The sequence below is a fragment of the Ambystoma mexicanum genome, chromosome 10 (genome assembly GCF_040938575.1).
Source record: "Ambystoma mexicanum isolate Mex_15411 chromosome 10, UKY_AmexF1_1, whole genome shotgun sequence".
Taxonomy (NCBI): Eukaryota; Metazoa; Chordata; class Amphibia; order Caudata; family Ambystomatidae; genus Ambystoma; species Ambystoma mexicanum.
The window spans coordinates 341,164,901-341,190,066 of NC_090932.1; the positions used below are offsets into that span (position 1 = coordinate 341,164,901).

General features: G+C 45.9%; 1 protein-coding gene across 2 annotated transcripts in view; it reads right to left on the minus strand.

Annotated features, from left to right (window-relative positions):
- The window catches only part of ASH2L (ASH2 like, histone lysine methyltransferase complex subunit), a 1,246,012-nt gene that overhangs the window by 1,154,371 nt on the left and 66,475 nt on the right, over positions 1 to 25,166 (minus strand). For both annotated transcript variants that reach the window (XM_069617945.1, XM_069617946.1), the window contains exon 2: positions 17,686 to 17,752. In XM_069617945.1, coding sequence (XP_069474046.1) covers positions 17,686 to 17,752 — 67 coding nt within the window. The remainder of the gene's footprint in view (positions 1 to 17,685; positions 17,753 to 25,166) is intronic.

Consider the following 25,166-nt stretch of genomic DNA (forward strand, 5'->3'; position numbering starts at 1 on the left):
CGAGCTCTGGGTCCATCTTTCGAACATTTCTAAGGAGTCTCTTCGGGCCATCTTTGGGGGTTCTCGTCACAGAATCTGCACTGGTCGGGTCAAACAGACTTGGCTCTACTAAAGCGGATAGCCCCATAACTCACTCTCATTCATTCCGATGTAACTAAACTTACTCTGGAACTCTCCCAAAATGGACTTCAGGGCACTTACCAGCCCCTGACATTTTTTCCCGGGTCCACTGAGCTCTTGACCAGGTTTTTATGCATTTGGTCATACGTTGCATTTCTATTCTAGTGAATAATCTTTCAACACCGACTAATTCTGTTAAGAATGTGTATATTTCTTTGAAATATAGAAGGATGGTAGTTGTGTCTAAAATGTTTAGCCTTTTAGACACAACTTTGGTTATGGTAGCCAATGGTTTTATCCTCTCACAGACTTCTATGCACCATAGCATTCATTTTAATACCAGGTGTAGTAGGTATAAAATAAATATGGTGCAGTGGTATTGGCCTTAGGGATTATTAATGCTGTTCCTGCTGGTAAAATTGTGCATTTCTCAGTCTACCCATACCCCGACTTGAAGGGTTAGGTGCAGACTACCAGGACTAGAGCCGGTCACATATGCTAGGGTTGAGGCGAGTCTTCAGGACACTACAAAACTGTGCAAGCCCACAGGGGACACTTAGGTAGAATTTCATTTTTGTCCAATATTCTCCCCAATTGTGAGACTTCCAGCACTTTTTGATGGACTCTTGATCAGTTCTCCTGAGTGGGAGTCTTTAACCCCCCCCCAATGATTCAGTCTTTTACTTTACCTCTGGGAACCATTTTTTTTTTTACCCTTTTGGTTGAATCTTTTTGGCGTAATGCTGCTTTCCTTCATCTTTTAAAGGCATCTAAGATTTATTATTGCAGCACTTTCGGTGCAGTGTTGCTGGGAAACCTTCTCGTTGTGATAACTACTTTTTCCAAGGATGGTGGGGATCCTATTTATCCTGCCCAACTTTTATTTTGTGGAATCAGCACACCCCACCTTATGTGGAGTGCAGAGGGGACACAATTTATCAATTTCTCAACTTCTCCTGGAACTTTCTAGTTACAGGGACAAGATCATCTAAGTGGCAGGTGGCAGTGGATATTTTCTAACGATTTTCAGTGAAACCTTCACACGGTAAGGGACACATGGGTCACAATTGTACTAAAATGGTGCCAGTCTTCTTTTTTCACCAACTCTTAATGACTTGTGCTTTCTTGAACCTTCTGCCGTCCTGGGTGCGGGAGGTTCCACTCACTCTGGTCTTTGCAGGGCTCCGATTAGGGGGCGCTCCAGAATGTCTACGTGGACAGGAATCTTGGAGTGCACTGAAACTCTGGAGGTCTTTGTACTCTAGTACGTCTGCTTGAATCCAATTCCGACTGAAAGGCTGGCTGTCTTCTTGGGTCAGCCACCACCCAAAGTTTGAATGTGGTAGTACTGCTGATTGGCTGGACCCATGGAACGATGATTCCAAGGAGGAAGGATGTGTAGCCATCTCCAGCGACTGGTTCTGCTCCACCTCCTTCTGATTGACAGGGAAGCTCCAGACCAGATGACTTACTCCTCCGACCGGTGGGACTAATCAGTCTCGACACCATCTGCATTTTGAGAATCGACTTGAGCTGCGACCATCCTGGGCTGCAATTCCCCAATACCCTGGCACCTGGACCAATTTGCTGAAGCACAGTTTTGGCTGGAACTTTGTGGGCTTCCTGCTGAACCTACAGGGACTCTACCCGCTCTGAGATGTGTCCCCTTCCAAGTCAGGGAACGAGAAACTGAGAAGCCTGCCGTGTGACAACCGTCGCTGAACCAAAGCCTGTGACGAGTCCCAATGAGCCAGTATCATTAAGATAGTTTGCAGGGCATCCCATCTCAAGAAGCAGACCATCTGCTCACGCCAAAGTTCCTTTTTCAGCCTCCAGGCCAAGAGTCAAAACAGGAGTTGCCGTCGCACCACCTGGGGACCTGCCAGTAGAACAAGTTACTTACCCCATTGTAACGGTCTTTCGACTGGATGTTCCTCCCATGTTTTGCTTATCTTTGATATTTCTTAATATCCAGCATGCTGCCTTGGAATTTATTTTCCCCCAGTAAAGGGCGCTCTGCGTCGATGCCAGACGACTCGATGTCCCTCAGAGGCCTCTGTGCCGATGTCGACATCATCACAGGTATAAGTAGTGCGCGCAGTGTCTGCTTCACTTTTCAAAACGGAACTGAGCAACATTGTCCCGAGTTAGACAGTAACTACCCTTGAGACAGTGCAGCCTGTAACCACAAGGGAAGTTTTACTGCAGGGAAGGATGGGAGGGGCGAGAAGGAATACTTGGGTTGAACATCCAGTCGAAGGAACGTTACCATGGGTAAGTAACTTGTTCTTTGATTGGATTGTGTCCTCCCACGTATTCCTCACCTTTGATACACTCCCAAAGCAGTAATATAATCAGGAGGAGGGAGTACAAAGTCATTAGGTTTGCACAGAGTGCAGTACTCCCTTTCCAAATTTAGATTCTTGGCTAATGGAGGAATTCATGCTATAGTATCTTGTAAAGGTGTGTGCAGAACTCCTCTTTGAAGAGCTGACGAAGCTGGGACAACCCTGGTCGAATGAGCCCCTATATGTTCTGGAGGGTCTTTACCGGCCAATTTGTAACATTCTGCAATTGTTAAAATAATCCATCTAGGGATGGTTTGTTTGCAGATTGCTAGACCCAACTTATGACCCGTGTAACCCACAAACAATTGGTCAGTTTGTCTCAGTTTAGCAACTCTGATAATGTAAAAACTCAAAGGCTCAAAGGGAGTACCCATTAACAAGTTTAGGACTAAATGTAGATCCCACAGGGGTACTTGAAAAGGAGTGGAGGATAAACATAAGTTAACCCCTTCAAGAATTGTATTACCAGAGGTATTTTAAAGTAGGAGACTTCCTCAGCAGTGTGCTTGAAGATGGACAGCGCTGCTAGGTAACCTTTGATCGTACCAATCTGGAGTCCCACATTTGCTAAATGCAACAGAAAGGAGAACACCATTGGTGTATTGCATGATAAAAGGTCCACATTCTTATCTCTACACCAGCTACATAACTTATTCCAACGGCAGTAGTATAAAGATTTGGTTGCTGGCCTTCTGGCCAAAAGCAAAACCTCCATCACGTCGTTGTGGCTTGGCACATGAAAGTAAGCATCCTGAAGGTCCAATGATACCAACCATTCCTGAACTTGGAGGGCCTGAAGGATCTGAGAGTTACCATCTTGAACTTGTCCGTCCTGAGGAACTTGTTCAAGTAAGTCCAAGATGAGTCTCAATCCTCTGTCCTTTTTTGGAATTAGAAAATATGGGGAGTACCAACCCTTGTTCCTATTCGCTACAGGTACTGGTTCTATAGCACCTTTCTCTAGCAGGGTTAAAATCTCCTGCAGAAGGAGCAGATCCGGAACCTTCACATGGGGCTCGGGGGACAGGATAACCATTGACAGATGGTCCAATGAAATGGACAGATGTGCCTCCCTGGAGAGGCGAATTTATAATGCAAGGGGTGCCCCCCATAAGTTCCAGAAAATATGGGGAAAATGGGAACTATAAATGCAAAGACCAAAACAAGGGACAGCGGCAACGCCCTACGCAGCTGCCGGGTGGAGGGTGTGGATTTTCGATTTCGAACCCCGGTCCCCCCCCCCACCCCCCCGCGCAGAACCATACAACTGCCAAGGAATATGTTGCCAACTGCTATCTATTGTGATCTCGATGATAGGTCTCCTAATGTCTTTTGTGTACTCATGCTGTAAGCGCTACCTTTCTTTTTCTTGTTCTTTGTTTAACAAACAAATAAAAAAAAAAAAGAGTTGTTCCCCGGTGGATGACTCCGAGGTTTTTGTAGGAAAGGCAGACAGTAATCTTGGGCAACTGTCTCCAATGCCCAAGCATCTGAAGTAATAGCCTGCCATTCTGTCAGATGCTGTGTTAACCTGCCTCCTACTGCCGTTTTGTGATGTACGACCTCAGAGAGGTTTTGGGGCAGATGATGCAGAGGCTGAGGGTAAAGCAGCCCCTGCTGTTGCCGTATTAGTAACTCTACCCCGGGGAATCGTCTTTGACCTCTTTGAGCTGGCGGTCCTCTGCCTTTTCAGAATGCGGAATAATGAAAGGACCTACCCCTCCAGGGTGCAGCTGTGGGGCAGTTTGGAGTTTGCCTTATCAAAGCTCCAAGGGATTTGGCTGCCGACTTTGAAGTTTGTAGCTTCTCCAAACTCTCATCAGCTTCACTCCCAAATAGATGTGTGCCGTCAAACGGCATGTTGAGAAGTCTGGACTGTACGTCTGGAGAACATCCAGACTTCTGCAGATTTGCACAACCACGCAAATCTGCAGATTACCGTACTAGCTGCCATGGTTCTGCTGATGCCGTCAGAGCCGAGACCGGCCTGGAGGGATTCGCACATAGCGTCCTTTCCATCCTTGATAAGGTTCAGGAAACCGTCCCGTTCCTCCCCTTCGGGGATGTGGTCAGCCGCCATCGAAATGCAGTCCCAAAGTGTGTGGGTAACCCTTGCCAGTATGCATGTGGCATTAGCAGACTTTAACACCATACTACTGGCCGAGAAAACCTTCTTGGCCATGGCATAATTTTTTGTCATCCTTATCTTGCGTGATTGTTGGCTAGGCATTTTGTTTGATAGACGAGGTTGCAGCCTGTACTACCAGGCTTTCTGGTGTTGGATGCTTTAAAGGATAGAGGGTCTGAAGCTGATGCTCTATATATAGCCGTTAACCTTTTGTTAACTGCTGGGACAACCTCAGGTGTTTCCCAGTTGGAAAATACCCTCTTGTGTAGAGCTTTGTGAAATGGTACAATAGGGTCTTCCTGTGGTCCTTTGTCGAGTACGTCAGTTAAATCATCCTGTTCAAAAACAGGTGTGAGTCTAGACGATCCCATGTACTCCATCACTCTAGTAATAAGCTGTCTATAATTGCCTTCAGCATGAACTTCTGGATCAGCTCTACCGAATTCAACTTCAGGGGAAGTGTCAATGCCACTTGCCGAGAGTCCTGCAGATTTGTAATTAGGGATTCTTCTGACACAAGTTCTTCTGGAACAGAAGGGGTCCCTTATTCAAGTCCGAAAGGTCTTTCCTCGTCAGATGATTCTGCATCCTCAGATTGAGGAGAGGGTTTTGAAATAGTCTGAACGAGGTTGAGGTGTAGAAGTCCTTTCAAAAGGTGGAAGAAGGCGCTATAGACATAATTGGAGCCGAAATCATCGATGATGATGTCAATGGATTCAACAAAATTGTCAACGCTTTGATTTCTCCGAAGTCGTCAATGGAATCGACACCAATGTCAACATCTTCGACGAAAGCGCAGAAGATACTGTCATGTACTGCGTCGGAGGTCGGCGGCTTCTCCTTCGATGAGTGTGCCGATGACGCACTCTTCGGCTTTACCTAATGGGTCGATAGTGACGATTTCTTGTGCGTCACTGAGGCTCGCTCGACTCGAGGGTTTCACGCTCAAGGAGTTTCCACAGCCGAGGTCAAGGACTCACGGCTCCTGTGCTTCCCAGTGGTTTCGTCTTGGGTATCGCCTCTAGGTGTCTTTGAGGGGGGCAAGGCCGCGTTCTCGAAGACCTTTAACATACTCTTTCTGAATTCCTCCCACTGTGCCGGGGTACTGTGTTTTAAGGGGCAAACAAGCTTCTTGGGTGAACTAGACGAAGAAATGGATGGCGACCTATGGTGCCTTTTCTTGCCATGCCTCGAAGACGAGGAATGGTGCGATCCACTTCGAGAACGTGATCGGGAGTGTTTTTTTATGATGAGGAGACAAAGGCCTCGACTCGTCAGATGATATGCGTTTGGATGGGGTAATGGATTTCTGAGGCTTACCCCTCTCCAACTTCCCTCTGCACTCCCTCTAGGCCTTGGCTATCATCGACATGCATTAGTCGCGTTCGGAACACGGATGCTCTGCCCCTAGGCACCACAGACAGATCATGTGTGGATCCATCATGGACATCTTATCCCCGCAGTTGCAGCATTTTTTTTTAAACCAGACCGAGGAGTAGATGCCGCCGATGAGGAAACCATCTCATCGAGACTAGAAGAAATTTCACAGGAAATTCGAAGAAATTCAATGAATACACGGAACCGAGCGTTAGGTTACCCGAAGCTGTGAAGCGCGGAAAAAACGGAACTGAGCAACAGACGCTGCAGGCGCTACTTATATACCTGTGATGAAGTTGACATCGGGATGGAGGCCTCAGAGGGGCATCAATGCACAGCGCCCTCTACTGGGGAAAAGAATTCCGAGGCAGCAAGCTGGAGATTAGGAAATATCAGAGATAAGGAATACGTGGGAGAACACAATCCATTCCAAAGATAGTTTTCTTTCTTCATTAAAAAAGGTTCTGCCCCACTCCTAGGTACTCACCTTAGTGCTTGCTGTATTAATTTGGACTCCTCCAGAGCTTTCCGAGATACATTGGGGTGGACAACCCAACTGTGTTCTCCCAGGCCTAGGGACACTGGTCCTTTGGTCTACAATCCTTCACAGGGTCTGCCGGATCTCCCTGAACCAGATTTTATCTCAACGTTTGACCTACCTGCAACATAGAAGAAACCTGCTATTTTGACTGACAGCATCTTCCCTTCTTTGTTCTTCCATCCAGGGCCCTGGTCACGCAGTGTCCCAACTGACGTTTGACTCCCATTCCCAGATAGCTGGACTTTCTAAAATATAGGTTGCCTAAAATTACTTACTAGTATCTGTGTTGCTTACTTTAAATGTTGGTTATAAAATGCTGCCTTAGTGTTTATAATAATTAATTTTTATTGATTTCATTTTTTAGATTTGTAAAGCGCACTACAGCCCGCGGGCATTGAGGCGCTGTTGGAGGAAGGTCTTAGTTACAGGGAAGAGGCCTTGCTCATGGTTACAGAGAGCAAAGGCCTGATAGGGTGCAGTGACACATGCATAGGTGATTGTGTTTTCATAAATCATGCATTAGCATAGAGGGTTACAAAGCATGGAAAAGGATAAGCATTTTCTAATGAAAATGTGTGGCCAGAGGTCTTTGTACTTAACAGCCCTTCTCCCTCCTATACTAGGCCTGGATGCTCGTCCATTGCTACAAAACCTTCTGGGTAGCTCAGGCCCAACCTAAGAGTTGGAGCTATGTACTCTTAGGAGTGAGTCTTCTATAGTTCAACCACTGGTGGACTTTAGGAAAAAAAAACCCTAACAGACATAACAGCTTGTTTGCTTTTATGGTACCATTCTCCCCACTTTATGTTTGGTGCTTACTTTTGGTCGTGGGCCCACATATAGACATTGGGTTCAGGAGAGACCTTTATAGAGATTACTGTTTTTGTAAATCATGATTGCTTTTAATACTGTGTATTATTATCAGAACTGATAGTTTTAGATGTGTGGCTATATATATATTTTTGAGTAGGTCTGTGTGGTGTATTTTCTAGAGATGCGTGTGGACGAAATGTACCCTTTTGCCAACCTACTAACCCTACCTGGGTTGAAGCCTTGTCGCTCTGTTCAAATTACTAACAAAAGAGGATTGGCCTTCCTTGGTCAGGTGTGAGCCTTTCCACCTCACCCCAGCTAGGGCTAGTGGTTGTAGCATCCTCAGAGGGTGGTACAAAAACAGCCTTAACAGTGATCAAGTGCCCATACAGAGACAGTGAAATGCTTAATCATCCTGTTGATGGACTGTTGGGGAGCTTTATCATTTTTATGCTTCATCCCGTCTCCTAGTGTTAGAAAATCAGCCATATACTCTGGCCTGGTGGACGGATGTATAGAAGGCCAACCCATATTGTGACAGGGGCAACTCTGGGGAGCTGTAGCCAAACCATTTCAAGGGAGAAAGGCAAGTGGTCTAGGCCAAGTCTCAAGAGGTGATGATATTGTAAGGGGTCCACAATGAGTACACAGAGTGGAGCAGTCTAGCAACACTTAGAAAAACAGTTATACAAATACTTCTTTACTTCTGGCCAAAGTAACAGTGAAAAATTACCACTAACAGGTAATATCACTCAAAACTAAAAATGAGATACATGTATACAATTACTGGTGTAGGACAAAATGCATATCAAACCCTTGAAAATAAGGTACAGATTAGTATTTGCACTACTAGTCCACAGAGTTTCAATCCTAACTTCAGAAGTCCATCCCCAAGCTCCACATAGTTTATGAAGCTGGAAAAAATGAAGGTAGGGTATCTGGGGGTCCAGTGAACAGTTCCAAGTGCTAGGGGACAACGAACATGTTCCCAACTTTCAGAGTGCTTGTGTGAACAAGCAATAGCGAAGCCAAAGTGTTAGAAAAGTTTTATAAAAGTTAGCAAACTTTTAAAAGGGAGTTTAGGGGGCAGGTAAGTATCGCTATAACTCTCCCCCTGTACTCAGATTGTTCAATAGGCTTGGCAGGTCGGTTGAAGAAGGTCCAAGGACGCTTTTCCCGATGTCAAGCCTCATCCTTTGATCCCCAGGGTTTGCAAGTTTCAACAGATCTCTCAGGTCGGTGTCTGATGCTGGTGCAAGGACTCTGTGGAATAATGCAGCAATACTCGATGCATGGCCCCTCTCAGGACAGGAATGGATGCAGGCAAGCAATTTCGGATGATGGCCACCGATGCACGGCAACACAAAAGGACTCACTTGTCGCAGTCAGACTTTCCCATTCTATCACGGGTCTCCTTGATGCTACAATCACGAAATTTTGAAGAGGCAAATCTTATAGGACAAGCTGAGGAACCCACCCCTCCCCCCGCCAAGTTCTAGGCATCAACTCGGAGCTGGTCAGCCACCGGGCGGTCCTGGGGCACTTCTGAAGGCTCTTCATAGGATTCCGAGCTGGCGTCGAGAATGGATGTTCCCTCCACTCCAAGGGTCGCAGCTCCTTCGCAGGACTGATGGAGATCTTCCACAGGACAGGGGTCTACCAGGGCAGCAGCAGAAGTTGGTCACCAAGACTTCTTCCGACGGGTACACTGTCTCCTTGCAAGTCTTGTAGCTGGACAGGAGTCTTGGCTCCTTCGGTTTCTTCCAGGAATGCATGGGTACTCTTCTACATAGCCCTCCAGTAGCCTAACCAAAAGCCTGTGCTTTCCCGTGCACTGGAAGACGAAATCAGGATTTTCCTGGCCTTATAGGCCAGGAAGAAGGCTAAAAGACAATATGGCCAAAGGAAAAGTGAAAAAAAAATCGTGTGGCATGGCCATGTTTGACCACTAAACACAGTTAGGAGTGTAAGGAAGGCATGGTATCAAACAGTGAAGCCAGACACAAGTGATAACAGTTGAACTTCAAATAGGTTGGTTGAATACCCATCTAAACCTAAAGATGGGAGAAAGCTACAACCATCAAATGATAAATAACGCAGTCCTAGTGGCGTCTGTCAAAATAAAAGGGCCTATACTAATTAACCCATTGCCAATCCTTACTTCTAAATACACATGGTATGGGATAACAGTATATGCAAAAGGAAAGTGTTCAAGAAAGAATATATGTCAGGATGGTTGAGAAGTTGGCATCCCTTCCCCACATTTTCAGCACGGGAAAAGGCTGCATGTGCAAGCTTTGCGCACACACACTGGCTTCTTGGCCACGAGGTAACAGTTCAAATTATAGGCATCAGGGTATTCTTCCAAAGCCTCTCTCCCAGCGACAGTCTTATTGCAGAGGGCCTGATGTAACAAAACACAAAAGTTACTTTCCTGTGTCAGTGTCAGGGTATTCACATACACAAGTTCACACCTCATCTCTCTGATTCAAGCTCAGACCACAGATCCCCCCCCTCGTTCGGGCTCAGATCCCTTGATATCAGAATCAAAGACTTTCAAATGTGCGATGGGTTTTGCTTGAACCGGCGCAGAACCACTTCGATTCAGTTCACACAATTGTTCTCATCAATCTTCTACTTTTGTTTCTCTTGGCGGGATACCTTAAAGACTTTCAATTGAGCACATTCACGGTGCCGGAACACTCCATCAACGCCATCGTATTTTTCCTTCTCAAGTTCATGCACTCTTTAGCCATTTAGCTTTAATCGCGTCTTAAATCACACACGTTAAACAAGGTTTGTTCCAGCGCTCGTTAAACAATGTTGCCGCTTGCACCCTTGACTTCAACACAGATGGGTCTTGAATCTGTCTCCAACTCACTGGCTGTGTTGATTTCTCTGTCGCTTCCTTGTTTGTGGAGCCAAGGACGATACCACAGAGTCTGTTGCTTCTCCCCGCCTTGGTCAGTTACGCCGGAGGGCCCTCGGTATCTCCGAAACACAATGCAGGATTCTTTAGTCTAGCTTTCTGCCTTGAAGGATTCTTGAAAGTAACGCCAACTTGCCGAAAAGGTCATGGGTGCTTCCCTTCTTACGAAACCTCCTTGGTTTGCCATTTTTCCCCCCACTCGTTCAGCTGCTAACTCGAAACTGCTGTACCTTTGTGTGCTTTGCCTTGCGCAGAGTGTGCGCTCGTGCTCCGCCCTTTATCCGCGTGGGAAATTTAATGTGAGTCAAGTGTGAGTGATTGTTAGTAATTGCCTGACCATAGTAGGGGGACATGTCAGGTACACAGCTCGGGTGAGAGTCAGTTTTCTCCCAGAGCAGGCAGTCTGTGTGAAAGCATTTGTGCAGGAAAGGGAGGTGGGGGGGGGTTGGAGTTTCCATATATCCTACCTGGTAGGATGGGGAAAAGGGGTTACCGGGAAGAGAGGGATACTGTGTCTCACCATCAGGAGTCCCACTCGCCGAATACCCTTCACCCAGGTGATCCTCCTGCAGTGGTCCACCCCCAGGGTGTGGATCCAAGGGCGATGGCCGTGCCCTGGCCACCTGAGAGAGAGAGATTAGTGGGTGAGACACCTTCTAGTTTCTCACAGTAGCCAAACGCGATCAGGCTAAAATGAAATGCACACAAGAAATTGGAAAGTCACATCTGACACCAGGCCATTTAGAACACCTACAGTAACCAAGAAGTCTCCGAGTATTAGTCTTGGGCAAAACAATAAGTATTGTTAGATGCATTATGAAATGATAAAAAGTTACCACAAGTGATAACCAGTTACTAAAAGTAATAACTTAGTAACTAGACTGAGGGAAACAATGTTTCACAATACTGACAGCCCGAAGGACATGTCAGTTTCCCCATAACAGATTAGCAAAATCCAATGGAGCGAAGCCTAAGGCTTCACTGCACTGTAAAAAGAACAGGTCAGATGAAAAAAATAAAAGCAACAAGTTTGGGGTTCCATAGAAATTGAAGGAAAGGTGCAGTAACAAGGAATCTTTCCTAACACCTAGTGAGACCCCCCCAGGACTTTTGCTTGACTTCTGGACTTTTTTTCTTTATATTCTGAATGAGTGGAGCCTTTTCCAACTCATTCATTCTTATGGGCTCTACCTTTTAGAACTCTATTAGCTGGGTTTTATTTATTTTAGGGAGTCTACTTTCCTCCATATAACTTTTAAGGCACACAGCTCCTTATGGGCAGTGTTGCTGGGAACCCTTTGGGTTCTTCTTTGAGATCGTACCTGATCATTAATTTCTACAGGTGTTAAGGAAAGATACTTTGCATCTCTCCTAAAACGTAATATTCTGAAAGATTGACATATGCCACCTTATGTGTAGTGCCAAGAGGATACTTAGCCCCCCCCCCCGCCCCGGATTATCCTTCTCACTGCTCCTGTGCCTTTGCAGTCACATAGGCAACTTTCTAGTCAGCCCTCCAGATAAGGTGCATATAGGGCCTTTTTACGCACAGAAATCTTGCACATACGGCCATTTTAACTCTACCTTGCGTACCACTTACTCAGGCCATATATCATGGAGCTCACTGGTAACAGCCTGGCAAGCAGCAGCTTGCAATTTTACCCTTTACTTTAGTAATCGGCACAGTTCCTTGAAAGAAGCAACTGGAATGAGTCCTCGTGTGTTTAATTGTTTTTAACACTCTCCTCTGTTAATGATTCTATCAAGATAATACTTTGAGTAATGTAAAAGGGAATTTGTGTTTGGTTCACTTTGTTCAACTGCCTGCCTCTTGTAGGTTACACTGTTAAAGCATATTGGATCATGAACATGCTTTTCACTTTGTTTTAGGACACAGGTAGTATTGTGTAAAATGAAACTGGTCTTAAACAAGAGCTGCATTTCTGCTGAATTGGCTTTAATAGAGGCAGAGCAGTAGCAGCAGCATGGGCATTTTATACTTTTGTTTTCCATTCATCACAGAAGTACACCAATTGCATAGTGGTCTGAACGTTAACTCCCTTTCTAACCACCCACCACAAGCAGGTATAATGGATACAGGTAGAAACAGTGCTGCATATATTTTCAGTGGCACAGATTGTACCTGTAGCTCTCAACAGGACTGCTATATATTTCAGGCAATGTAGCCTAATTTATCAACGGAGCTGCTATACTGTACGCTTGTCATCACACAATGCCAAATATTCACACAAGGGCTGATTGCAACATGCCCACATTTCTTAGCAGGACTGCCATGTTTTGGGAGAGTACCTGAATTTCTTAACAGAGATGCTGTTAAGAAAGCACGAACATGTGTTGGCATTTTCTGCAGCGAGCTAAAGTACAGAGCAAGAAGTGTCGGAGCTCTTCCCACCAACCTCCGACCGTGTGAGAAGATGGCATTGCTGTCATATACTTCAATCCCTTCTACTCTGTCTTGCGCTTTTCAAAACATCTGCTTCTCCCATGTCCGATTACTGAGTCGCACTGCCAAAAATCTAGCACATTTCAAAGCCTTATTATGAATCTCCTGACTAATGTAGGATAGTCCAAACAGGCTTAGAGCTTTTGACAAGCCATTAATGTCAGGCAAGCCTCACATGGGAGGATAGCACAAGGGCAAAATGCTCGCCTTGGAAGCAAGACGACATGGAGCAACAAAGGTTCGATCCTCCGGGTCTGCGCTTAGAAACATTTATTTATTTATTTATTTATTCGTATTTAAAGCGCACGTCAGCCCGGGGGCATCGCGGCGCTGTTACATGAGGACATACATAATCTGGTTACCGTGGAAGGAAGATGGTTACAAAGCAGTTTTCATTACAAGACACATTTCGTATCAGACACATTTTGTAACAGACGTATGCGAGCTGGTGTGGTGGGTGAAGGAAGGATGGAGTTAGTCGAATAGAGTGGTTTTGAGAGATTTGCGAAAGGAATATAGAGAAGGTTCTGCTCTGAGTTAGGGAGGGCATTCCAGAGCTTAGGAGCTATGTGTGGGAAGCCAATGCCGCCGGCTTTGGTTCTTTTTACAGTGGGTACTCGGAGTTGGTTGGCGTGATGGCTTCTTCTGGGACGGGTGGAAGAGTTCTTTGTTATAGTTTCAGATAGGTAGGGGGGTGCTGTGTGATTGATGCACTTGTGTGTGAGAGTGAGGATTTTAAAGTTGATTCTTTCCTTGACTGGGAGCCAGTGGACAAGTCTTCTGGCCTGTGAAATATGGTTAGTTTTGGGGATGTGTAGTGCAGCGCGGAGGGCATTGTTTTGCACTATTTGGAGCCTGCTTAGGTTTTTTAACGATGTGCCTGCCAGGAGGGCGTTGCAGTAGTCCAATCTGGCTCCTATAGTAGCTCTGGCTATGGAGAGGCAGTTAGGCGTGGTGAGGTAGGGTTTTATGGCGTAAATGAGTTTGGTGGTCAGAGCAGAAGCTGAGGCGATGGCGCTGGTTTGTCTAGTCATTGAGAGTGTGGCGTCAATGTAGACTCCTAAGGTCTTGACGGCAGAGGAGACAGGTATGCTAATACTGTCGATGATCATGTGAGAATAGTTGGGGCTGAGTTTGGTTAGTGTTTCGTTGGGGCTAGGATGATGATTTCGGTTTTGTCTCCGTTTAGGCAGAGACCATTGATAGCCTTCATTGAAACATCTGGGTATTAAGCGCGCTGGGTATTAAGCGCGTTATAAATAACCTATCATATCATATCATAGCATAGCATGGAACTGCCAGTGCCCTAATCCTATGAGCCTTTCAGTGTCAACAACCTGTTGGGAAAAGACAGCTCAGTGGGTCAATAACCCTGCTGCAGAGATTGTGTAGCCTGTTAATTCAAATCCTGTTAACAGGTGAGTTAAGGAGTCTGCATCAGAGATATGCATTTAAAATGCAGGTAACATTTAATTGTAACACCATTGACTTCACTTTTGACTTATCAAAAGGACTACTAAATGTTCCGTGATTCAGAACACACACATTTCATCCAGGATGCTCGACTTGTAATGGTTCATAACACACAACTCATCAGGGCAGCTATACCTGTGATGGCATAATTTTTCTTCGTGTTGTCTGCCATCTCCTATTCTACTAATGTTGTAGCCTGGTGGGGACAGAGCTCCACAACTCACGTCAGTTCCCTGCCGACCACCAACTTGGAATCTTAAGGCCACGTTTAACATGTAACTGCTTTCTCTTGGTAGAGAGAAACAACTAGATGCAGGATTTTTGTTTAAACTATGTAGCTGATAGAAATGTTGTTTAAACTAAAATCATTTGATCTCCTACCGAAGCAGCTCTGCCAACTGTATGCTTGCCATGGAAGAGAGGATGAGCCAGAATCCTACAAATTCAAGCAATCTAAAAATTGAGATTTTAGTAGTGGAGGCGGAGTGGGAAGCATAGGTTCATTAAGCAGATTTCAACGCAGTCTCTTAGCAGCAAACTATTCCAGAAGGGGATAGCAACATCGGACTGTATAAAGTCAATTGTTCTAGAATACCTCAGATTGCAGCTCGAATGCAGACTCAGGGGGGGGGGGAATACTAGGTAACCCCCTCCAGCACTCTATAGAAGATAAGTGTGTGCTGGGTCTAGGAATTTAAAAAGACTAGTAAAGTCAATTTAACCTTACATTTTCTGGGATACAGACATCCCTGTGTCGCTGCACGGAGGGTGCTGCGTTACACACATGAAAAGATGAGGTCTATGGAGTTATCTAAAACTCCATAATCCAAGAACACAAGAATAACACACACACACATCAAAATACATGAAAGGGTGGGAAAAAAGGCTCACACTCTTTCCAGGTAAAAAAAAATATCAAGTCCTCAAAATCCAGCAAAGTTGATGGGGGTCTCCAAGGTGAAGGGAATTAGCACATGTATGAGAATTCTCCCTAACAGGTCTTGTAAACGCCTGAATAAAACGTTTGTTAGGAAAGATTTTCTTTTTACTGCTTTCCTCCCATAGGCTTCATTGGGACACCCTTTCTTTTTGCTATGGTTTGCTTTCGGACCTGACTTTTTGGAGGCAAGTAAAGCCCTCAGATTTACTTCCTTCACTTGTTGCTCATTCAAATAGTCTTATAGAAATGTTCAATTTGCCTATCAGTATTGGTAGACTAGGTCTACCTTAGTGAATTTCCTGTATGCTGAACGCTGCACAATTCACCTTAAAGTGAAGTGCGATTAGTCTAATTGGACCAATGTGTCTAGGGTGGTAGTGGATATTCATCGACCGAGTTTTCAACTTTTTAACTCGTGCACCTTACTGCATGATGCCATAAAGAGTACCATATACTATAGTCATACCATGAGCTTTGCACCAGCCATTTGATACTTTGGCCGTCTTCTGCTCACTCAGGTCTGGAATTGCCATATATGAAAAGGCCTTTCCTAGGCAAATTGGTGGTCTATGTGTAGTCAGATGTGGGGGATGGGTCCGGCTGGACCCATTCCCTATCAGGTCCACAGTGTGTCAGTTGCTGGGCAGAAAGTTTGGCCAGTGGCTGTCTATGACTGGACAGTTCCTGCCAGTTTGAATGGTGCAGATGCTTAGCATTGGTGAACTGTACCTGGTGGGGACTAGTCCAAATCCTGGATAAAATCCTGGATAGAGGATGGCTTCTTCAGCCAGTAAATCGATAATTGTTTGAGTCAAGGACTCAAAGGAGTGCAGCCCACTGAAGACCACCTGTGGACAACCATCGCAGCTGACCAGCATCACCTCAAGCCCGGTCCCAGTGAAGCCCTGTTCCTCTGTCCTCATCTCAGGAAGGCTCTCATCAGTGCTTCGATGCCTAGACTGGTGTCCCAACACCTGCTCGATGATTTGGGACTGCTGACCGTTTAGAAGTGGTCAAGGATCTGGCCGGCTTTCTTCTGGGCTACCTCTTTGCATCCTTAGAACTTGGTGGATCTTCAACTTGTAAAACAAGACGTCTGCTCCTGCAGACTCAGCTTCCTACCCCAAAGAGAAGCTGTGCAGGGCCTGCTCAATTGTTCATCCTATGAAGATTGCTGGTCGCTGCATGAGCGTGGTGACTTCTGCCGAATCCAGTCTTTTTGGTGACCCCAGAGGTCTTCTGTCCTGTGGAGGTCTGCAAATCTTTCATACCAAAGGTGTCCAGCTGCTCAGTCTTCAAACCCGCATCACAAGAGCCTGAACCATGTACTAATCAGACCAGAGCCTGATGCAGAAATAGACCTCCAGCACCAGAGGCCCCTGGACTCCCCACAACAGGGCACATTGCAAGTGAGCCCAGCCGACTCAGGAACCTGTGAAGTGGTCCCTGGAGAAATAGGAGTATGGGTGGAGGGGGTTATTTATACTCTCTGCACCATGCTCCCGCCACAGGGCTGCATGGGCCTAAAGTCCTCCCCTTCTTTATTGCTTGCCCAACTAATATCAGTGGTGGTCTAGTTAAGGATACACCCCTCTCCCACCCTCACATCCCCTATACCTTTCCTAGGCTGGTGGGAATGGGAGAAAAACCTTTCAGAAGTGAACATATCTTTCCAACTCTTCTCTGAAGCCTGTGTTCTTCGGGGTAGCCATTGTCACAATCCAATAGTAAACCCACCTGAAGTGTGTGACGCTTGGGCACAAGATCTCATTCCCGTTCAAGGCTGAATTTACTAAGTGCTAGGTACCTGGTCATAGGCTCATTTGTATGGGATATATCTTACTTACCTAGGTTTATTGATACTGAAATTGACTGTTTCCCACTTTCTTTATTACACAGTTAAAGTGGTGCTTCTAACTCTACTTTTAGAAACAGGCAATTGAAGCAAAGTGTTAATGTTCTATTGGCAGAACACTCAAATGTAAATGTATATATGTGTTTGATAGTAGTTGTGTGATAATACTTCCCTATGGTTTTCACTGATTAGAGCGCCTAATAAAGAATTGTTTTTTGTACTCTTTCTGTCAAAGTGTAATTCTTGGAGTGCGGTGTGTGTCTCATTACAGCCCTACCCAACTCACACCTCTCCTGAACCCAATCCTTACTGCTCTGCTACTCTACCTTAATTAGGTTTGGCTATAGTGCCTTTCCTGTTCACCATAATAGGTTGGCCTCGCAGAATCCACACCCAGGGTTGATTCCGACAATCCATCAGGACACCATAACACACCAGGCTTGGAACAGCTATTCTAGCTACTAGTCACTGACAGGATTTGTCTTGAAGCCATGTGCAGTGTACCTGTGATCCTTTGCAGTCTTCCTTCTGGTGATGCCAAGATTACTCAAAAGGTCATTTGACATCATACTAGCAACCTCAGTGATTTGCAGGTTAGTGCCCTTTAACTCCAAAAAGTCAGTCACAGGGCACACTACAAGATACATAGAAAAAAAAGAACACAAGTAAAAGATGACAACAGTGCAAAAATACATACCAAGGTGTCTTTGCCGCTGGAGGACTCTGCTTCTAAGCCACCTGTGACATCAACAATGGTGGTATCACTACAAGAGAAGAACAACTCAACTTAATAATTAATAACACATATGTCACTAGCAATCTATGCATGCCCTGTGTTCAATCCCAAGATAATCACCCTAATCTAAGCAAGCGAACAGTCGTTACAAATAAGCAAGGGCTTAGGCTATCTGCAGTCAAACAGCTACGGCACTCTTCTCCAGGAGAATGTCAGGCACCATACAGGATAGGTGCATGCTGTGTGGGACTGCTTGTTGTGGCCTAAAGGGGATATGCAGTGATCCCGGGAAGGCACGGATAGAGAGTTGGTCATCCAATCATGAGTGAAAGACCCTTTCGGTCATATTTCATTAGAGCATGAACATCATGGCAGAGTGGCATGTCACCAGGATGTCACTAGTGAGATAGCCCCCAGGAGGGAGAAACTACCAAGGCAGAGCGGTTCTCACAAGTTGTAACCACTGTGGAGGAAAATATTGTTTGTACTCCCCAGGCATGGCACTGCAGTATTGTAGCAACTATGCCCTGTAACCCGGCATGTTTCAACATGTCATGCTTATGCGAGGTAGAGACTGTAGGATGTACTGCGCATGTCTTTGCAATGAAAGCTTCTCACCTAGCTTGTTGGAATGCTCGCTTCCTCATCCCTCACTTCTGATGGGTTTCCCTTTTGGCATATGGAAGCAGGATTTAGGCTCTCACTTGCTTAAAACAAGTGGCGGAGGGGGGGGGGGGGGGGAGGTGGGAGAGTCATATTGTCAACGCTCACCTCAAACAGTATGGAAATCTTTAAGGAATGTGTGCCCCTTGACTGAGTTATGACAGGGTGTGCTCACTGATAACACAAAAGAGTGCAGCTGGTGTCAAAGGCTGATATGAGGTTTTCTTCTTTGCTAGTAGGATGAGTTTAGTGTTTCTGAAATGTCTGTATGGGTGAGGAACGGTTGCTGAATGCGATACATGAGCCACTGAATAGATGCGGCAGAGCGGTTAAACTGATGAGCCATACCCATGCGGTCAGCCACAGGACTCAACAGCGTCCCGATGCAGACGCAACCCGGAATAAACCTAGATCCGTAATAAGCCATACCTTGTCTTACCCCCGAGAGAATGGGTACAGGGCAATCTAGACAAGTGCTGCTTCCTCCTAAAGGAAGTCCAGCACACTTCAGGTTTTCAGGTTTACTCACTATTGCCCAAATGCATGCAAGTATCTGGCACAGTGGCACGAATATACACAGACTGAGTCACCTAGGCACTTTTCCCAGGAAGGCAGATTTTGCGGAAGGTGCTAGAGAAGAAAGGTGCACATGTACACCAACGGGAATGGGACAGTTATCTTGACTAGTATACCGAAGCCACCAAGAGGCAGGCTGAGTAAATACCCAGGCATTAAAAGACACTCAAGAGAACCTCCAGGAGCAAGTAAAGGTTTTGAAAACCAATTAATCAAACGTGCAGGTACCGGCCCATAAAGTCCTGGAGATATTTTGGGCACATATAATCCGGTTATTTTTAAAGGAAATACCTGATAGGGGAGTGGTTAGTCCAGACTCCTCCCAATCGATCTCCAGTCCACTCCAATACATCTTATGGACAGCCCCGTTCACTCCTAACTTCAGGCTAAGGTCTCTAACCAGTTTTCACCATCCTCAGGCACATTTGAAGGCTTTCCAAACACACCGCTCACTACCACTGCTGGTACATTCCCACTAAGACAGCTCCCGGGAGGAGGAATTACTATAGCGACTCTACATGCCCCATGGAGCGCTACTGATTTGTTTAAGTTTGTTCATAGGTTTCCAAAGATAAAAGACCCTGCTAACTTTCCAGAGGTATTGCAGGTCATGATTGACTGTTATCACCCCACTTGTGTTGATCTGAATCAGTTGTTACAAGCAGCACTGCCCACAGATACGTTCACGTTGATTAACGTATGTGCAAATTAGCCAGCTGAAGAACAGGCGACCGCTAGAGATTTTAAAGCCTTTACTGATAGGGTGGTAGAAATGATTATTCAAATGAGTCCTCGGCTGATTAAAAGATTAAAGCAAGCGAAAAGAGAACATCTGGTGGAATATCGTGAACATCTGAAGAGATGCTTGGGATAGTGGCTGTAATGCGGGTAGCACTGCAAGCTGTGGTGGCTCCATTTGTAATGGGATTGCAACTGAAAACGTCCGAAGGAATTAAAGGCAGTGTTTTGTAGGTGTGAAGGCAATCATGAAGCAAGACACAAACAGATACAAAGTTCAAAATACAATTATTTATTAACTCCAATGTCGGGATGGTTGAAGGCCTAACTTGCCTTATGCTAAGGTGGGTTTTCCATACCTGAATGAAACTAAGGAAAATCTAAGTTAGAAAGTTAAACTTAGAAGTCTGTATGTGTCCAAAATCTATCCTTGCCCTTACAACTAAAGCTAACCATGTGTAGGGATGTCAACAATCAAGGAAATGGTGATCAAACAAAGTTATGAGCTTCTTCCAGCTCAGAGCATCCTTTTCAGCTCCCCTTCCCTAAGTTCAAGAAAGTTGTACAAATTCTTAGGGTTCCCTTCCCCAAGTTCAAGGCACCACAGTTCCACCCAATCCTCAGGGTTCCCTTACCCAAGTTCAAGAAAACAGTTCCACACAAAAGGGTCTTGAAGGCTCTGTTCTCAAGACGACATTGAAGTACATCAAGTTTCAGGGTTTCCTTCCCCAAGACTCCAATGTATCAACTTGGCTTCAGTCTTTCAATGTTCAACACAACTTTAGGTCTGCTTGACCCTCCTGCTGGAATGCATTAACTGTTCACTTCAAGTGTTCCTATTTGGCTCGTCTCACAAGGTCTTTGACTTTCATGATTGAGGGCCCCTGGTCTAGGCACAGTTTTCAGACCACCCAGTCCACCCATCACAGGTCATGCAACCTGGAGCCCGAGGATCGTCAGCCCACACAGGACCTTCTGAATTTGCCCTGGAGTACAGATTCACATTCACTTGTTTTCTCCGTGTCAGCCTCTTGGCTTTATGTGTAGGGTCACAACTTCCTGGCTTCTCTTGGTTAGCCTCTTGGCTTTTTGCCACCATGTGTCACACACCCTATGCCAGTCTTTGGTCTTGCCGCACTGCATTCATTCATAAAGTTCACTTTGTGGCGGTCTTATTGATACCCCACCTCTAGGTCATGCTCTTTCACACTTGTGCTTTTATTTCACCTGTTGCTTTCAAATGAGCATTTTCACTTAATGTTCATCAGCTCCTAGCTTTGCCCAAAAGTTCTCATTCAGTTCGGTATTCAATACACGCAATTTAACTTTGGTGCTGAATTCTTATTCAGCCCGTGGCTTTGGATTTATTTCAACCTGTATGCATCATTTCATTCAGCATTCTATTTTGCTTCATACAGCACTTATTTTACCTATTCGTAGCCCCTAGGAGCGCCCCTGCACTCCTCTGCGTTCCTCTATGGTTGCTACATCGCTCTTCTTCTGCTTCACCGGCTGGCTTGCCAGTCACTGCGAGCACCGCTCGTAATGCAGGCGCTTCTCTGCACTTGCCGGCAGCTCTGCTTCCCTTCCCTTCCCTGGACGCTGGTGGCGTCATTTCTTCTTTCAGTTCCAGCTGCTTTCTCCCAACCACGGAGGCCCTCATACCTGTGGAAGTCTAGCGAACCAACTCGTCCTGCGCCCCACAGGTCTTCTGCCAGCATCCTGGCTTCTCCTCAGGTCCCACCATGGCTGCCTCCTCACAAGCAGGGTCCCCTGCTGGCCTCTCCCACACAGGTCTCCGTCGTCTTCAGGTTGCAGGTGCGAGTTCTCAATTGGACTTGTCTTGCTGTATTTAGAGGGACATGCCCGACCTTCACAGTACTTTGCAGGCATCTATCTTCCTCTATCAAGTACTAGAGTGGTGAAAGAAGTTCCTAGTGTTCATTACTCCTAGTCTCCTCTTCCTCGTCCCAGTACTGTCATAGGAAAAATGAGGGGAGATGTTTTACAATAGCCCATAAAGGCCTGGGGAAGGTTAGGTTGATTTTCAGAAGGGAAACGGGGGGGGGGGAGGAGGCGTAGGTACCATGTTTTGCCTGTGGTTACCCCACTCCCAATAACCACCCCCACCCCAAGGACCCTCCACCAAGGTGATCCTCCCTCGCTTCTCCATCCCCAGGGTCAGCATCCTAAAGCGATGACCTTTCCCTGGCCACCTGAGAAGAGGATCCAGGGGAGTAGCAGTGAGGATACCCTCTAATTTCTCACATAGGATGGGAAGGAAACCGAACAACAGAGGTCTTGTTGGCCGCACAGCATTTTCATGAGAAGGTTGAGAGACAGAAAGAAACTACCAAGGCCATGTCAATGGCATTACAGATAGAGTTTGCAACCTCCCCAGGGAAGGGGAGGGTTTTGCCCCACTCTAGGTGGGCCAGGGAGAGGAGCGCTTCAGTTGTTTGTGCTAGTGCAAACTGCTCAAAAGGTATTATAACACGTAGTGACCAATGCAACGATTGTAAAGGGTTCGAACACTGGAAAGCAGTGTGTTCTCATCGGCTTCAGTAGGACAATTCTACAGGGCAAGGTTTGCACCTCCAACGCCAGCACTATTGAGCAATGTTTAGGATTGCCAAGGGGTCCCTGAACTTGTTGCACCACTCATTGTCTGGTTGACATGGGAACATCACGCTCCACTTTAAAAGCTTTAGAGATTTCATGAACAATGCATTCTGCCGAAGTAGTTAACACAGTGGGCATAGGAGGGCATCAAATACCTTATCCTGTGTCTACTCCGCTTAAAGTTATGATCGGTCCCATTTCCAACCAACATGCTTGCTTGTGGAGCCCTTGTTCTCCAGTGAAGGCGTTTGGATTAGACTTTTGATGTAAACTGAGCTGCTCCATTTGTCGCTTCCCGGATGGTGTACATCTTGACATTCTGGCTCACAAGAAGCACAAGGTGCTGGCAGTATTACATGAGATCACCCATTTGGACTTGGATGTTGAGCCTGCCACCTCCTGTCCATGGCAGGGGATCAGGTCCCTAAACAAATTATGGTCAACCCATGCCAATGATACTGGATATATGGCTAATGCTGAGCCAGTTAATTACCATGAACCCTGCCAACTGCAGTATTCCAGTTCCCAAAAGGCCCAAGAGGGTATTCGTCCTGCGATAGAATCCCTTCTTCAGCAAGGTATTATTGTCCCAAGCGCAGCCCCTGTAATACTTATATTTTGCCTACTAAGAAACCAGGTAAAGCAGGGGTATCGTTTTATTCAGGAACTGCGCATGTTAATGCAGCAGTGCTGCCGGCTTTTCCGGTTGTTCCCAATCCAGCTATGATTTTGTCAGGCATTCTGTGTACAGCCAAATATTTTTCTGTTGTGGATTTATGTTCAGCATTTTTCTCTATACCTGTACACCTCGACAGTCAGTATGTTTTCGCATTCACCCATAAATCAATGCAGTACATGTTCACAAGGCTTCCAATGGGGTACGTGGAAATCCCTACCTTGTTTTCCAAACTTCTGAAGAAAAATCTGGATTCTGTACTGTTTCCAGGAGGGTCAACGCTGGTGCAATAGGTAGATTATTTTCTCCTAGCTTTCCCCCCTTCCTTGGAAGCCTGTGAGAAGACACTGGTTTTCTTGATAGCACCCACTGAAAAGGGTCACAAGGCATCCAATGACAAATTACAGTTATGTCTGCCCCAGTTGTGGTATCTGGGCCATGAGATTTCTACATGTGGAAAGATATCACAGGATCGAATTGCAACGATCCAGAAAGTCCCTAAGCCCCAAATCAAGAAGTAGATGATGGTTCCTTGGGATGGTAAGTTTCTGCAGGCAGTGGGTCCTGGGTTATATGCCCCTTCAGAACCTCACACGATTCGATCCACGAACCCCTGCCATGGCATCAGGAAGCAAAAGATGCCTTGGTGAACATTAAGAAAGTGCTTGCAATGGCTCTGGCTTTAGGTTTGCCAGATTATATGAAGCCCTTTTCTTGCGACAAACACAAGGGGTTTGCTCAATGTGTGTTGATTCACTTACACATTGACGAGCATCGGCCTGTATTTTATAGTGTAGTGTTAGATCCAGCAGCCGCAGGACATCCAGCATGTTTGCAAGCCGTTGCCACTTTATTGGTGGAAAAGAGACTCCCTCATACAAGGCCATCCTGTGACAGTTTCTGTTCCTCATGTAGTATTATCATTGTTACTGAAGGGAAAGACACAGCATGCGTCAAATTCACGCCGTACACATGAGACGTTGCTCATCTCTGCTGGCAATGTTGCCCTGAATTGCTGCTCCGTTCTAAACCCTTCCTCATGGTTAGCTACCACAGAGGATGGGGAGCCCCAAGACGGTCAGGTTGTTGTAGAAACACTCATCTCCCAGTGTGGACTGGTCAGATGCACCCTTGCTTAATCCTGAGCTGATTTTGTTCGTGGACAGCTCATGTATTCAGGTGCTGTAAACAGGGGAATTACTTTCAGGGTATTTTGTATCCCTGACAGTAATTTACAACCCATGAAAATTATTTGGCCAATGGTGCTGCTCTTTCAGTGGTCTTGGGGTGCGGGGTGGGGGGGTGGTGAAGGTCTGGTTTGCGTTGTAATTCCACAGTCAACTATAGCATTCCTGGCCATCCTGGCAATACTCAAAGATTAAGCTCCAGAAGCTGAAACAGTGACCTGGACGCAACATAAGGAGTCTCTGCGGCATTCCCCTGGTGGCACCCAAGGTACTTCTCCCCTACTTAGTCCATGAAGCTCACAGCGTGGCCCATTCAGGTAAAAATGCCACGATTGTACAGTTAGTGGGATTGGATGGATCCTGGGTTAACCACTATGGCTCAGTCTCATTGTGAGAATTGTGTTGCATGTTTAACCTACAATGTCGTAAGAGCGGTGCCTAGGAAGCCGCCTGCACAGCCTGTACGAGAGGGTCAATTTTTACACATGCTGACAGACTTCATACAGCTTCCACATGTGCATGTCATATCTGTATTGTCTGGTCATAACAGTTGTGTTTTTTGGGAGGGTGGAGGCTTATCCTTGTAGGAAAGCAAATGCAATCACTCTAGCCAAGAAACTGTTAGCTGAATGTATACCGCGGTTTTGATTTCCCTTATGTATAGGCAGTGACCGAGGTACCCACTTTGTGGGTCAGGTTATCAGGGAGGAGTGTAAAGCTGTAAGCATAAGACAATTCCATTGTACTCATCATTCCCTTTTTAGTGCACATGTACAATGCTGAAATGGCGACCTCACGTTACGGCTGTCTAAAAGTTTGTAAGGATAATTGCTTGAAATGGCCCCATGCTCTTCCCCCGATTTATCTTGCTACAAGAAACAATCCCCAATCCAAGCCTAGGTTGGTCGGCCCACAAGATTCTTACTAGTCGCCCTATGAGAAGGGGAACTGCACCTCCACAAGTCCCTCATATACAGAGT